Below are 15,698 nucleotides of genomic sequence, written 5' to 3'. Positions count from 1 at the left end.
GGGACAAAGCACATAAAATTCTCATATATTTTTAAAAAATCGACTAAAGACCTCTTTTATTTTAAAAATAATCTAAAAATCCTCTTATGTTTTATAAAATTCAGCAACAAACACCCCTTATATTAGTAATTAACGGAATTTATATTATACACACTCTTTGTGCATGTGGGGATATTTTTTTAACTATTTTTGACCTTTTTCTTAGGTGTTTTTTACTAAAATGCCATATTTTGCTTTTATTAGTTTTTGTATTTTGTTTATAATTTAAATTGAAATATTAAATTAGATTTAATTTATTTAATTTAAATATTAAGTTAAACTATATTTAAATTCAAATAATTTAATAATTTTATAATTGTTAATTATTAAATCTAAAATTATTTTTAACCAATTAAAATATATATTTAATTACAATAATTATTATTATAATTATTCTTAATTAGCTAAAATATTTAATTATTATAATTATTTAAAATATTCCTAATTAACTAAGATATATTTTTATTAATATAATTAAAATTAATTAAAAAATAAAAAATAAACTGAACCATTTTTCACCCCTTTTTTGCTGGAAACTTGTTTCTAAGTTTTTGGAGCCATCCGGACGAATTTTCAACAGTCAATGGTACCATTCGAATTCTCTTTTCAAGGCGGACATTTTCGTACCTTCAATTTGAGTTTTCATAAATCGAAGAGACTGGGCTCCAACCACGACCGCCAAACATGTTTGACATCCATTCGTCGTTGTCCGATAGAATCTCAATCTCAAACTACCACCATTAGACTCGTCTTTTCAAGACGATTTTAACGAGACAGGTCTTACTCATTTTGCTAAAGTATTTACGAAGATATGATGATTTTAAGAATTAATGCCGTCCACGATTGAGATGGTGGTGGGGTGGGGGGAGGCAGAGGGAGTACAGGCGTGGGGTTGGGGTGGGGGGGAGTCAGCTTTTATATATATATATATATATATATATATATATATAATAATCATAATATATTTTTTTTTAATTTTATATAATTTATATATAATATAAATTAAATAATTTGTTGAATCTAAACCTTTCATTTTTTTTTAAATCTAATGGTTGAGATTAATTGATTAGATCTAACGATCAATATTTGATCAAAAAAGATCGATATGATAATTAAAATAAAAAATAATATACATTAAATAAGGGTATAACGGTTATTTTATAAAAAAATAATGCCGTTAGTAAGATTTAACAGAGAGAGGGCGATTGAGTTGAGTTTTACAAAACACAGGGGGAATTTTAGCCTATTTCTAAAATAGAAATGAGTTTTTAGCCGACTTTTTCAAATACATGGAGGTTTTTATGCATTTTGTCCTTACTTTTTTGGGAGTATTTAATTTTGATTCTTCTGAATTAGTCCGTATATCATTTTTGATATCTCATATTTCGATCTTATCAATTTTGTTCGCCAAATACATAGAGATATTTAATTAGGGTAAAACTATATGGTAAATCGATAATAAAAGCCAAGCTGAATTTGGAATTATTAAATAGTGAAAATGATGCTTTTAGGGATTTTTTTCTAAAAACAAATACATAAAGACAAAAGTACGCCAAAAAACTAAGCTATGCGCTAGTCATATGATCATTTTTCAGCTAGCAATGATCATATTTTTATTGAAAAATGGTTAAATTTACCAATTTGAGATAAAAATTATATTTTAATTAGAGGTATTAAAGTCAAGAATAAATTTGAGGGACAAAATTGTTTGAAACTCAAACTCAAAGACCAATTAACTCTTAAGAAATATATTTAACATTTACCATTTTTATTATAAAGTATAGGCTAAAATACACTTTGCCCCCTTGAAATATTGGTCATGTATTATTATCCCCTATACTACAAATACAATACTTACCCCTTTTATTAGACAAAAATGCCCCTCTTGCCTCGAATAATTTTGTTTTTTCAATTTATTTTAGTATTTTTCCTATTAACTCATTACTAAATTATTTTTTAATTAATTTTTTTAATATGTGAAAAAATTATATTAAAAGTGGAGTATAAATTAATGTATATATATAGTAGATACACAATAAATATAATATAACCAACAACTCATATATACTTCTTAAAGAAATTGACAAATATATATATATAATATAAGGAAAATATTGTCTAAAAATTTAATTATTACATTACGAATAGTTCAGGAAATAAAAAATTTAAAAGCTCAGCATCTGCAATTATATTTTATAGAGTAAATTGTTTATGTAAAACCTACATAAATATGTTATGTTATATTAAAATTATATATTTTATATTCAATTAAATGAAAGTAGTGAATGATCTATAAGACTAACTCCAGATAAAATTTCTGACATCAAAGCTAATTTTCAGTTGACAACAAAGGATACATATGAAAAGGGTTCTGCTTTTTTGATTATGGGTACATAAACTATCACATATTACATACAAAAGAAACCATCATAAAATCTCTTAACCAAAACACTTTTATTTCGTCCCGTCTTTTCATACAAAAGGATTATAGGAAACTTCCTAGCTAATCCCAACTATATTTTTACTCTATCATGGTGATAAGATAAAAATGATTGACAATGAATTATGATGCCAATTAGATTTTTGGCAACACCAGAAAGAACAAAGGATTTTTAGGAAAAAATTTAAGATAAATGGGGACTAACACTGCAAAATAAATATTAGAGTTCCAATATTCAAGTTAGTAAAAATTTAATTGAAAAAGAGTAAATGAAACTTGAATCAAAATGAGGATGAGAATAAGAAATTAACACAAAATATATAAATTTGTGTGTAGTACAAAATATAGGCTCAAATAACCTAAAAGCTGAGAGAGAAATGAGAGAATAAGAAGAGTTTGAAATAAGGAATTGATGTTACAAAATGACTGCACAAGGCCTCTATTTATAAGCGTGTACAGCACAAGATACGGGAAACGTTGTGGAGAATCCTACGCCATTTGAAAGAACTTTGAATCAACTAACTTACTGAACAAATTGTGCACGATTTGGACTTGAATTGACTGAGATACATTGAGTTACTGAGTCATGCTAGGTCTGCATGAAAATTTTAGAATCCTTTACTTACGGATTCCCAGCTAATTTGCCATCGATCTACTAGGATCAACCTGGAGATATTTTAGGATGATATGTCCTGATGCATTGGCAAACTATATAATATGTCCATCCTGCTATACGATGACAAGTTTAGGTAAAATGAACTTGTTTTTTGGGCCTACCAATTCTGTCAAGTAGGAGGTAAGCCTGTGGTCCTGGCATCCTTACTGGTGGATTAGTTGGGCTCATATCCAATTAGATTGATCTACCTTACTTGTGGACCCAGTCCAAGAGTTTTAGGGGGCATCATCAGTCCCTCTCCCCCCGCACCTACCCACCACTCCAGGAGCTGGACTACTAGAGTAGGTAAGATAGTTCGAAAAATTAGGGAAAGCACAAAAAAAAAGAGGAGAAAGAATTTTCTAGCTTATGCTGTCAGCAAGGCAAATCGTATAGGGTGAGCTAAGAAGAATCAAGCTGGATTCCCCCCCTCCCACTTTTTTTGCAAAGATGCCATTTGAATTCAATTTGTATATGTCGAAAGGAGTCATAAATAGTAAAGATTATAAGGAATAAGGAAGAGTCCTACGATGTTGGGAGTTTGCGGGCTTCGTGATTGGTAGATGGAGCTAGCTGGCCATCGAGTCCTCAATCGATGGGACTATTATGACAAAATAGTATATATTAGTCATCTTTCTTTGTAGTTGCTCCACACCTTCCTCACGTTAAGGTAAGTTCACATTTTTTCTCCCTTTTTCCTTTTCATCCGAACTAGGCTTTTCTAACTCTTTCGCCATTTTTTATAGGCCTTCAACTCTCTTCTGCTAATATCTTGTTGTTTTTGCAACTCATCCTTCCTAGGTAAGCATTTTTTTCTCTTTCTCCTGTTGGTTTCTTTTATTGATCTTGCTACTCTATCTGGAGAGTGTGAAGAGCAGCCTGATAGCTCTTGCTTTGGTGTCCAATGAGGGTAAGGGCGAGGAAGTGAGTAGTAAGTTAAGGAGCAATACATAGGAGGACAATATATGGTAGTTGCCTCTAGTACTGAGGCGTTCAGGGTCTTTTCATCTTATCCACAAGAGGAAAACATAGGGGTAATTAGATCTAGGTTTGGGATACTTGATGATTTTTTTATCCAGGTCCATGCGTTTGCAGAATGTCTTCATTCGCCACTTGAATGTGGGGTTGGGGTGGGGTACAATAGTTAGTTTTTCATTATATACATATATAGATATATATATAATAATATATTTATTTTAGTTTTAAATCATTTATATAAAATACAAGTTAAATAATTTGTTGAATCTAGACCTTTCATTTTTTTGAAATATAACGATTGAGATTGATTGATTAGATCTAACGATCAATTTTTTTTTAAATAAAATTAACACCGTTAGTAAGATTTAACGGAGAGAGCGCGATTGAGCTGAGTTTTACAAAATATAGGGGGATTTTAGCAAATTTTTAAAATACAAAGGAGTTTTTAGCCGACTTTTTAAAATACATGGAGGTCTTTATACATTTTGTCCTTATTTTTTAGGAATATTTAATTTTGATTCTTCTAAATTAGTCTGTATATCATTTTTGGTATCTCATATTTCGATGTTATCAATTTTGTTCGCCAATTTTTTTTAAAATAATTAATGCTAATCTTGACTGTTAGTTGACCGTCTATAGTAACATAGAGATGTTTAATTAGGGTAAAAACATATGGTAAATCGATAGTAAAGACCAAGCCACTGGTGGGGAAAGTGTCCCCACACCATCGCATTGATGCCCTCGTGAAACAGCGTACATACCTGAAAGGACATGTTAATTAGACATTTTCAAGATAAAATAGTACTATAAAAATTTCAGAAACAAATTTACCTTGAGTCATCGAGGCTAATATACTTGCGTGCTGATGGTGGGGCGTTGCTGGTGGTGGTGATGGTGCGACAGACTGTTCTATGGCCTCCGCAGCTGCCGGTGCAACTCTAGATGGTCCAGCATCATCTGCAGTTTGCGGGACGAATAACGGTACGGCTGTATCAGGTGGTGGGGGTGGTCGAAGGACTGCTTTTCCAATCTGGGAAGCATTAGACGGAACTGTTGGAAGTGGCGGGCCACGATCACGATAACGTGGTACAAGACGCATACCACTAGACATGATCTATACAAAATATTGACAAGTATTAGTCTAAATTTTGTGATTATTGACATTATTATGTAAGCATATTATTATTGAGAATATTAGCCTAAATTTTGTGATTAAATGATATTATTATTGGGAATACTGATCTAATTTTATGATTATTGATATTATTATGTAAATGATTTTCTTATTGGGATTATTAGCTTCAACTTTGTGATTATTGACAAAATTATGTAAATAATGTTATTATTGGGATTATTAGCCTAAATTTTGTGATTACTGACATTATTGTGCAAATAATATTTTTATTTGGATTATTGGTCTGATGTCGTGATGATTGACATTTTTATGTAAAAATATCATTGTTGGAAATATTGGTCTAATTTTTGGATATTGACATTATTATACAATTAATGTTATTATTAGAATTATTGGTTTAATTTTGTGACAATTGACATTATTATGTAAATAATTTTGTTGTTGAGATTATTGATTTAATTTTGTGGTTATTGGCATCAATTACACAACTATACAATAAATTGCACAAATAATTACACTATACAATAAATTACACAACTGTAAAATAAATTTCTAAAAATTACACAAATTACAGAAAAATTACAAAAAAAATATTTTTTTATAGAATTTTTTGAAAAAATCACCAAAAATTTATAGAGAATATTACAAAAATAGAAAATTATGAAAAATTATAAGAATTACAGAAAATTATTAAAAAAAAATTAAAATTACAGAAAACTATTATAAAATTACAAAAAATTATTAATTTTTTTAAAATTTCATAAATGTATTAAAATTTTAAAAAATTATAAAATTTATAAAAATTACAGAAAATTTTTAAAAATCACAGAAGGTTTTTAAGAATGTCAGAAAAATAAGAATATTTTTTTATTTTTTAAATCACAGAAATGTATTAAATATTTCAGAAAATAAAAGATTTAGAAATTTATAGATAATATGAAAAAGTTTCTAAAAATTACACAAAATTTCTACAAATATTTTTAGTTATATTTCTGAAAATATTTTCTCCAGTATTTTCTGAAAAATTTAGAAATTTACAGAAAATATTTTATGAAATGTTTTTCAAAAATATATTCTGAAAATATTTTCCAGAGTATTTACACAAACATTTTTTAATATTAAAAAATATTTGGGGAAAAACATAAAAAAAAAAAAAAGAGAAGAGAAAAATCATTGGTAGCGAGGTTAGTTGGCGGACAGGGTGCTTGGATGCGAACAGCAGACGACGCCGACGGGAGGAAGGTTAAGGGTCACAGCGGGCGAAAATAGAGAGAGAGAGAGAGAGAGAGAGAGAGAGAGAGAGAGAGAGAGAGAGGAGGGAAGGGAAAGTTTTATATTAAAAATTTGGAATGGTCTAGGAACTGTAACATTTTTAAAAGGTCGTTTCAAAGATCATTCCTAAGTAAGTAAAACGACGTTGTTCCTTTTGATGTGGAATGGTCAGAATTTTCATTCATTTAGGCACGATCGAACAAAGTGTTCCTATATTCATTCCAAAACACAAAAAACGATGTCATTTAATCATAAAACGACGTCGTATTAAGCGGGTATATAGATGACCATTCCTATATTTAAAATGACAGTTCCTATTATGGTGTCAATTTTTCCCTTTTAACTAAAAAAAATAAAAAATGAGGAAAAAATCGTACCAGGCATGTTAAAGATCAGAGAAAAGTAGACCACAAATTAATTAAGATCATTGAAAATATGTAATTTTTCATTAGATTGATACATGTTCGGAGAATCAAGTATATTTGTATATCTAAAATCGTTAGTCTTATATAAATGTAAGTAGCATCTTATACTGTTATACTAGAAAACCTAATGAGACCGTTAGATATGATTAAAATCAACAAATTAAATACTACATTCGGTGAAATTTTTGACATTTTGGTTATACGAACATTGAGATATCGTATCTGATACACAATTAACGAAGTTCAAAATGATGCAACTGTCCATCAGACCATGTGATTTTAGATAAGACGGCTGGATATGTTCACATATATAGAGTATTGTTATGCGTTTAAGTTTAGAAATAATCAGGATCCCGAATGTTGAGATATTGTAATTGGGAAGTGAAGTAGGAATCTTTGGACTTATTTAGGAACGGTTCTGGAACTCCCTTAGGAAAGATTTTCTTTGAATTCGTTTTAGGAACGAATAGGTTATACATTTAGGCACAATTTTCTTTAAATTCATCTTAGGAATGGTCAAATATTTAAAATCCGTTGCTATATTTGATTTTCCCTCCGCTTTTCGTTTAGAGCAAAATTAAATTCTTTTGGAACTGATTTTGGAACGGTTAAAGTAAATTAACCGTTCCTATATTTTGAATTTCCCTCATTTTTTTTGTAGGATTTTGTAATGTATTTAGGCATTTCTTTTTACCGTTCCTATTTCAAATTTAATATTTTTCACGAATATTAAAGAACGGATACACTTAGGATTGTTTTTAGTTGTGACCATTCCTAGTAGGAACGGTTGTGGAACGGTTTTTTCTATTTATTACCATTCCTAAATAGAACAAATATTTTTACAAAATATATAATTAATCATTAATTTATGCAAGGAGTATTTATAGATGTTTGATTACAGAAAAGTTGAACTGTCAATCCTCGTCAAAGCTATCTTCGTCAGACTCTTCATCAGATTCACAATTCACCGATCGACATGTACTTGCTCCTTGTTGATTAGCAACATAATGCTCAATGACTAATTGAATACCTTTGGGGTCTTGCAGGTCAAAATTATGGTTGTCCATCACAACTTGTGGAGTAGGTATTCTCTCATCATTTTGAAACGCGACTTCGGTCCATCGAGAGTCATCAATGAATCTTCTGGCTTTTGTTTTGTTAATAGTCATCCAGTCCACTTTGTCTCTCTTCATGCTAGGGTACTCCATATAGTAGACTTGTACTTTTTGTTACGCCAGGATAACTTGTATACTAATTATCTCTCAAATAGATACATCCACCTATATTGCACGGGCCTTTACATGTGCGTTTCATATGGCAGGTGAACAATTAGGTGCTTTATGGAGTCTAAGAAAGTTGACGAGAAAATTTTCTCGAGATTGCACAAGATAGTTGCGACACAAGCTTCCTATTTTTTTATCCATACAGGCTCAAGAAGCATTTCAAGAAAGGCAATCAAGATCAACTTCTGCATGAATATGTGATAGTCATGAGTTTTCATACCGTGAAACCTCAACTCCTTCATGTCAACACAATGGGCCAAATTAAATGCGTAACCACCAGGAAAATTCAGATGACTAATCCATTCACATATCCTCCTCTTCTGCTCCTTTGTTAGGGTATATACAGATTTGGGCATCACGTTCGGCTTCCTTTCATCCACCTCAAGCTCTGGTTGATTACATATGATCTTCAAGTCCTTCCGTGCATTCATATTATCCATCATTTTTCTCTTTATGTTTATCACGGTATTGAATATATTGATAAACACATTCTTCTCAATGTGTATGACATCAAAATTATATCGTATCAAATGCGTCAACTAGTATTCGAGCTCCCATAAGATGCTTTTCTTTGTCCACTTATGCTTGCTAGCATACCTGTTCGGGAGTGACAAAGACACTTCAACCGCAGGACTAAACTCCTCAACCCAATTGCGGATTTGTTCTCCCATCAATCTTGGTTGTGCAACATTCATTTCTACTCGGTTCTTAATAAATGCTTTCTTGTTCCTACAATACAAATATTTGAGAGGAGGAACTATCTGTGACAGTCAAAATAACACGCCTTCCTACCGTTCTGTAGGTAGAACGCACATGCGTCTTTCATACAAACTGGACAACCCATAACACCAACGAAACTCCATCCAGATTCCATCCCACAAGCGGGTAGGTCATTCAAAGTCTACATCAACACGGCACGTATTCGGAATGTCTCATTCTTTGCACTACCAACCGTCAGTACAACCACATACCACAAATTATGCAACTCCTCGATCAGCGGTCCAAGTACCTAGAATGGCATACAGGGTCTTCTTGCGATTAGAATTTCGCTCCCTGGTCAGCTTGTACCTAGCTTCTTTACAAAACTTGCAGTACTCCTGATAAATATCATCCTTCCAATACAACATGCGGCCATCCTTACACGCATCATCTTCTCAACAGGTAAACCTAAGTCTCTGACCAACTTCTTCGTAGTATAATAATCCATGGGAGGGTGTGATCGCGGGGCAATATATGATTAACCCAATGAGATATTTGATCATATATATATTGGGAAATATGGCCCTCAACATTGATACTTACCATCTCAGAAATAATCCTCAATTGAGATTGGGTGCAACCATTCACAACAGCTACTCGGCATCATGCACTACATCGTGAAACCACTCTGCCAGCCCAGATACATAATCATAGGATCTCCCACCATAATATGAACTAGGCCCTGAATCAGTAGGACATGACCTCGTACCATCATCAAGCACACTATCCTGGTCTTAATTAGAAGACCAGATAGTCGACTCAGCAGCTCAAAAACCATCCTCTGTGCCCAATTCATCTGCGTCGCATCACCTAGTGCTCATTGGTATCCTCCATAATATGAGAAATAGGAGTTTGCTCCTCCTACAAAGGGGCAGCGGTGATGGCCTCAAAATACTCTGCACCCTCTCCTCCCCATGAGATGTCCAATTATAATATTCTGCCATAAAACTTTTCATATACAAGTCAAAATTTACCTCGTTCGTAATTTTGAAAACTTCATTTTGAACTTCCGACCAGGGCACTTAATTCTCACACCGTCCATATATGCGTGTTGAGAGTTGACCTATTCTATAAATGTAGCAACAACATCCTCAAACTTTGGAGTAAGGCATGCCCTACTCGGCAGGTTCTTCTCATAATCCATCTCCTCAACTGTCTTAACATGATGATGAGTCCTACACAAACATATATACATTATTATACTATTAAGTTTAGTTGAAAAATTCAAAACAAATATAATTAATTGACAAATATAGGTTAAAGTAGTTACCTTATCAAAAAAATACAATGAAAATTCGAGAGAGATTGATGAAAAAGAGTATAAAAATATTAATAGGATAGTGAGAGATCAAAAATATTGGAGAGAGATTCAAGAAATAGAGAGAAGATAAGAAGAATGAAACAAGATAGTGAGGTTAAATGAAAAGAGATGAATACATGTATATAGAAAATTTGGGACGATCTTTGGAATAACTATTGGAACACATAGCTAGCCGTTAAAAAGTAGCCATTATTTTATATTTTTTAAATTGTTGTTGAGACGGATTTAGGAATGACTTTTTTTACTGTAGAATTATAGCCATTGTATTTTATTTTAAAAGGTTTTAGTAATATAATATTAATAAAACAACAAAATCATTCCAACTTGTATTGGATTTTAGGACGGTATTTGAAACACATTCCATCTTAAGTAAAACTCATAATTTGAAACTGTTTTTTCTCATAATTGCTTATGTGCGTACTCAAACCTTTTCAAATTGTACCTCATTTTAGAATATATTTATTAACTGAAATCTTTTGAACATACATTATCACACACATATGAATGGTCGTTGCAAGACCGTCCCTAATTCTAATAATATGTTTCAAATAGAGTTCCAATCATTTACCATTATTATGTTGGAACGGTCTTTGCAATGGATTTTCTAACTGGTTTGCTGTAATACATGTTGAAACGGTTTGGCCTTTTCAAAATTATAATCCATTAAAAATGGGGATCATGACACATTTACCAAGTTCCGTTCTTGATGTATTCCAAAATCCATTCCAATATGGAACGAGTTTCGAAATGGTTGTCTTATCCGTGCCATATTCCGCTTTTTTTATAGTGAAGTTATAATTTTCTCTTTTGAGGGATAATGCAACTTGCAAGAATATGTGGGAATTATTTTGAATGGGATCAAAATTGATGGACGTAAGTTATGAGATGAGAACGTAATTTTTTACACTATACAAATATTACCTATTAAATATCGTATATAGTTTGAGAATGTTAAACCTAAATCAAGACATGACAAAAATATGATGTTAAACATGACCATCACAAAACTCTCAAAGAAATTAAAGGATAAACCTTCCCCATATTATTGCATGAACTCATGCTCCCAACTGCAAATGAATATGACCAAAACAGCTGGTCACTCTCATTTATTCCTCATGATTCCACATCTTAAATACCAGATTGATCCATCTCAAAACAACAACTCAAAAAATAAATAAATAAATCAAGAATCACCACCATGAAGATCACCATTGTGATGAAAGGCTGTGAATTCTCCATGGACGTGGCCACCCAAGAACCCATCCTGGAAATCAAGAACAAGATACAACACTTCCTCGGCATCCCTGTGGACTCACAGACCCTCACAGTCTGCGACTGGGAACTCATTGACGGCCTCGATTTAGACGACTATCCCCTCATCTCCGACGGCACAAAAATGCACCTATCGACCAACCACACTCCACCACCCGTGTCCCCCTCCACCAAAATGAAAATCACAGTCAAATTTTCCTCCAGAAAATTCCAAATAGACGTGGATAACACCGACACCGTCAGGAGCCTGAAGGAGAAAATCCACATCGTGGACGGGACTCCTATACGGAGAATGACATTATGCATCAACGCAGCCGAAATGGAGGACGATTTTCGCAGTTTGAGTGAGTACGGGGTTCAAGAAAGCTCGGAGATCGTCGTGTTCCTGAAGGCGATGAGCCGGGTGATGGCTGACCCACCATCGAGGAGGGTCAGCGTGGTGGTACAGACATCGTCAAGCTTGATGAACGCGGCGAGGATACCGGTGGAGATGAATGATACGAGTAGGGTCGATGAGCTGAGGCAGCTATTGCTGGAGAGGAGAATGTTGCCGGCGGATGAGTATATATTCATTCACAAACAGAGGATCATGAGAGATGATTGTAGCCTTCGTTGGCATGGCGTTGAGAATGGGGATTTCTTGTATGTTTTTAAGGGGACTGTCAGCCGAGGTGGCTACTGATCAATTAAGTAGTTCCTCGGATTCTTGGCTGTGGATGGGAAGAGAGTTTTCTATACCTAACTTTTATTTTTTTACAGAATATAGTATTATTTTAATAAATATTTTAAAAAAGAAAAAATAAATTTGGGATGTATGAATTATAACAAGACACTTTAATTATTACCTATATAATTAAGTGAGAATACATGTAATTTGAGTTGGAAAAATTACAATTTTAGTCCTCTAACTTTAGACGATGATATTTTTGATCTTGCATGAATTGATATCCACAATTTAATCTGGTGTTTTTGTTTTCTAAATTCTCAATTTTGGACAACACCGACAAATTTAGTCTAAAAATTGCATAACACTTGCACATGTTCCAATTAAATTAAAAATCCCAACAAAATTAAGTGGATTTGTTCTAAAATTGCAATTTCTTTTTAATTGCATGACAAATTTGCTAAATTTAATTCCAACACGACCAATATTATTACTCCTTCAATTACACAATGAAAATTGCATTTTTTCCAAGGGCTAAATACACTTTGTCCTCTGAACTATTTGATATAATATTTACCATCATAAACTAAAAAATTATAACACCTACTTTCTTAGTTGGACAAAATTGTCCCTCGTGCCTTCAATAATAATCTTCTTTTAAATATATTTTAGTATTTTTCACATTAAAATCATCATCGAATTATTTTCTAAGTAAAAAAGAATTTTTAATAAGTGAAAATCTTAAATTAAAAGTAGAGTAATAAATTAATATATATATATATATATCACTAAGAAAAACAAAGAAAAAAATATTATTTTAGTCTGCTAAGTATGCCTAATTTTAATTTTAGTCCGATAACTATGTCCCTTTTTTTTTAGGTCCAGTAACTTACAAAATTGCTTAATCTTAGTCCTCTGTCAGATTTTCGGATAATTTTACCCCTATGAGTGCATATGAACTAAAATTGTCTTTCAAAAGTTGCATAGGGGTAAAATTGTTCGAAAACCTGCCAGAGGACTAAAAGTAAGCAATTTCGTAAGTTACTGAATCTAAACAAAATGCACATAGTTATCGAATTAAAATTTAAATTAGGGATACTTAGCGGACTAAAATAATATTTTTTCCAAAAAAAAAAAGGAGCCCTATTAGGATGGATTTTGGGATGCCCAATTGTCCTATTTCATTGTTGTAATGAAATCTGGGACAACTTTGAGACGAAACAATATCCATCTCAAGAAACCTTGTCCCAAATTATATCCGATGGTTTTGGGGTAAATTTTTCCAACCGTCACAAAATTTGAGACAGAATTGGGACAACCTAACAAAGCCATTCAAAATTGTCCAAAGGATTGAAAATTGAAATAACAGTTTGGAATGGTCCTACTCACAATTTGGGACGACGAAACTTTTAAATCAATCGTATTATTTTTGAAGTGATTGTTGGGACAGTGTTTGGAACATGTTTTCTTTTCTTATTTAGGATGGATTGTCGTCCTAAATTCCATCCGTAATTTTAGTTAATTTAAATAATATATTTTTTTGGTTGCCTTTTTTGTTTCTATATTTTATTGTATTAAACTTATAATTGAAGATAATAATCGAAAGAAATTAAAATTAGAAAAAATAATTTAAATGCATTGTATTGTTTATAGTCCCTAATCTATTGGTTGGGGCCGATGCTGGTTGGTGGGCTTAGGGCGTGATATCCATATATTTTTATACATAACTAAGAGAATAATTGGTCATTATTGAGAAAATTAAATTTAATTACAAATAAGTTATAGGTTGAAATTGGAATATAATAAAATTTAAATGAAGTAAATTAAAATTTATTAAAGTATTTGAGAGCATATTATATTAATTAAAAAATTAAAAAGGACGTCATGAGTATTTTAAAAAAAAAATCAAAATAATAATAAAATTATATATAGGTATAAAAAGAAATAAAGATATGGGGTGGACAGTGGCATGTGATGCCACTCTCCACCGCCTTCTTTCATAAACATATATATATATATATATATATATATTACAAACTTAACACACAATTCACACACACACAACTACAAACACACATATCTAAAAGTTTTTATTTTAATTTATATAATTATATTATTTGATTAATCTATTTATTAAATATAATTTATATATATTAATCGATGTACTATTTAATCAAAAAAAATTATGAGTTTAATCATTTAAATTGGTGTTAAATTAAATATCTCATTTGACTTAAACATAATATAGTTGGTTAATTAAATTATTACATTTGTTAAATTTAATTATTACCATAGTTAATCTACTTAATTCCATCAGGCCTATTAACAAAATATATAATTATATATATTGGTGTTTAATTAAATTATATAATAGAGAGAAATTATAGAAAATTTACAGAAATATTCAAAAATTATATTTAAGAAATATTAGAAAATTATATGTGACAAATATTATGGTTATTAGAAAGAAAATCATATTATCGTGATAATTCAATTTAGGGATGTTATTTAAGAACGAGTGTTAGAAAGATAAAAGGGGTTCGATTAAATGAATTCTTATGATTTAGTTGATAAATTAAATATATACCTTAAGGCCGTGTTTACGCGGTTGCATCCGTAACTCTTCTTTCGGATTAACTTTGAATTCTTATTGGGATTGTCCCAATTGGGATAAAGTACTTGGTGTTTACTTTTCCCGATAAGAATGCCAATATATCCTTACAATTCTGTTTACCCGCATGGATTAAATCGATCATTTACTAGTTCTATTACCTTTTTGCACTCTTTTAATTGAGAAATTACAGAGTGAGTTGTCCCCCGTTCGTCATTTCCCTTTCCTCTCTTCCCCCAATTCCGCTCCGGTTTGTGACTGAAGAAGAAGAATCATCCAATACTCCCGTCCGAGAGCCTTCGTCTGCTTCTCAACTTAACGATGAAGGACATACATGCAAACAGAGCCAGTAAAAAAGGTGATGCTTTACTAATATACAAAAACAGACATGATTGCTGCTGTGATTCTTGAAAAAGTTCTATGTTTACAGCCAAGGAAAAAGAAGAAAAGCAAGAAATACATAGGGAATGGAGTAGGAACTCCAGATAAACTCAAACTGCTTTTTTAGCAGAATTCACTCATATCCCATGAGTACATGAAATTTAACTCAGTTTATTGCGGATTTCCTAAGCAGAAGTCGATAGACTACCACCCCTCAAAGCAAGGACCAGATGAAGAACAGAGCCACCCTCAATGGTGTAGACTTTGGCAGTTTTGTCGTCTGCGAGCTGCTTGCCAGCATAAATGAGCCTACAATGTGCAAGTCTCAATGTTGTTGCACAAATGAAACTAATATCGACTATGTATTTCTACAAAGTTTACAAACTGAAGAATATCATGACATTACAATATTTCTTCGCATTCACAAGTTTGAAACAGGAATATGCAACCATCATAACATGTT

General features: G+C 31.7%; 1 protein-coding gene and 1 long non-coding RNA gene across 2 annotated transcripts; both read left to right on the top strand.

Moving 5' to 3' along the window:
* Positions 1 to 3,538: 3,538 nt before the first annotated feature.
* Positions 3,539 to 5,349, top strand: LOC110012005 (uncharacterized). Its single transcript, XR_002287147.2, has 3 exons — positions 3,539 to 3,804; positions 3,881 to 3,935; positions 5,016 to 5,349. It is a non-coding gene; the product is annotated as an uncharacterized LOC110012005 (long non-coding RNA).
* A 6,036-nt stretch (positions 5,350 to 11,385) lies between these two features.
* Positions 11,386 to 12,314, top strand: LOC105162638 (Ubiquitin-like superfamily protein). Its single transcript, XM_011080719.3, has one exon. The coding sequence runs from the start codon at positions 11,506 to 11,508 to the stop codon at positions 12,259 to 12,261; it is 756 nt and encodes a 251-aa protein (XP_011079021.1). The 5' UTR covers positions 11,386 to 11,505; the 3' UTR covers positions 12,262 to 12,314.
* The last annotated feature ends 3,384 nt before the right edge of the window (positions 12,315 to 15,698 follow it).

The sequence above is a fragment of the Sesamum indicum genome, linkage group LG13, assembly GCF_026168435.1.
Source record: "Sesamum indicum cultivar Baizhima isolate 11 linkage group LG13, ASM2616843v1, whole genome shotgun sequence".
NCBI classification, from domain to species: domain Eukaryota; kingdom Viridiplantae; phylum Streptophyta; class Magnoliopsida; order Lamiales; family Pedaliaceae; genus Sesamum; species Sesamum indicum.
The sequence above is the reverse complement of the archived record's forward strand: the minus strand, read 5'-3'. Positions and strand labels throughout refer to the sequence as shown.

What these genes read in the sequence shown, in the direction of transcription:
- LOC105162638 (XM_011080719.3), top strand. Translation starts at nt 11,506, where the DNA reads ATGAAGATCACCATTGTGATGAAAGGCTGTGAATTCTCCATGGACGTG.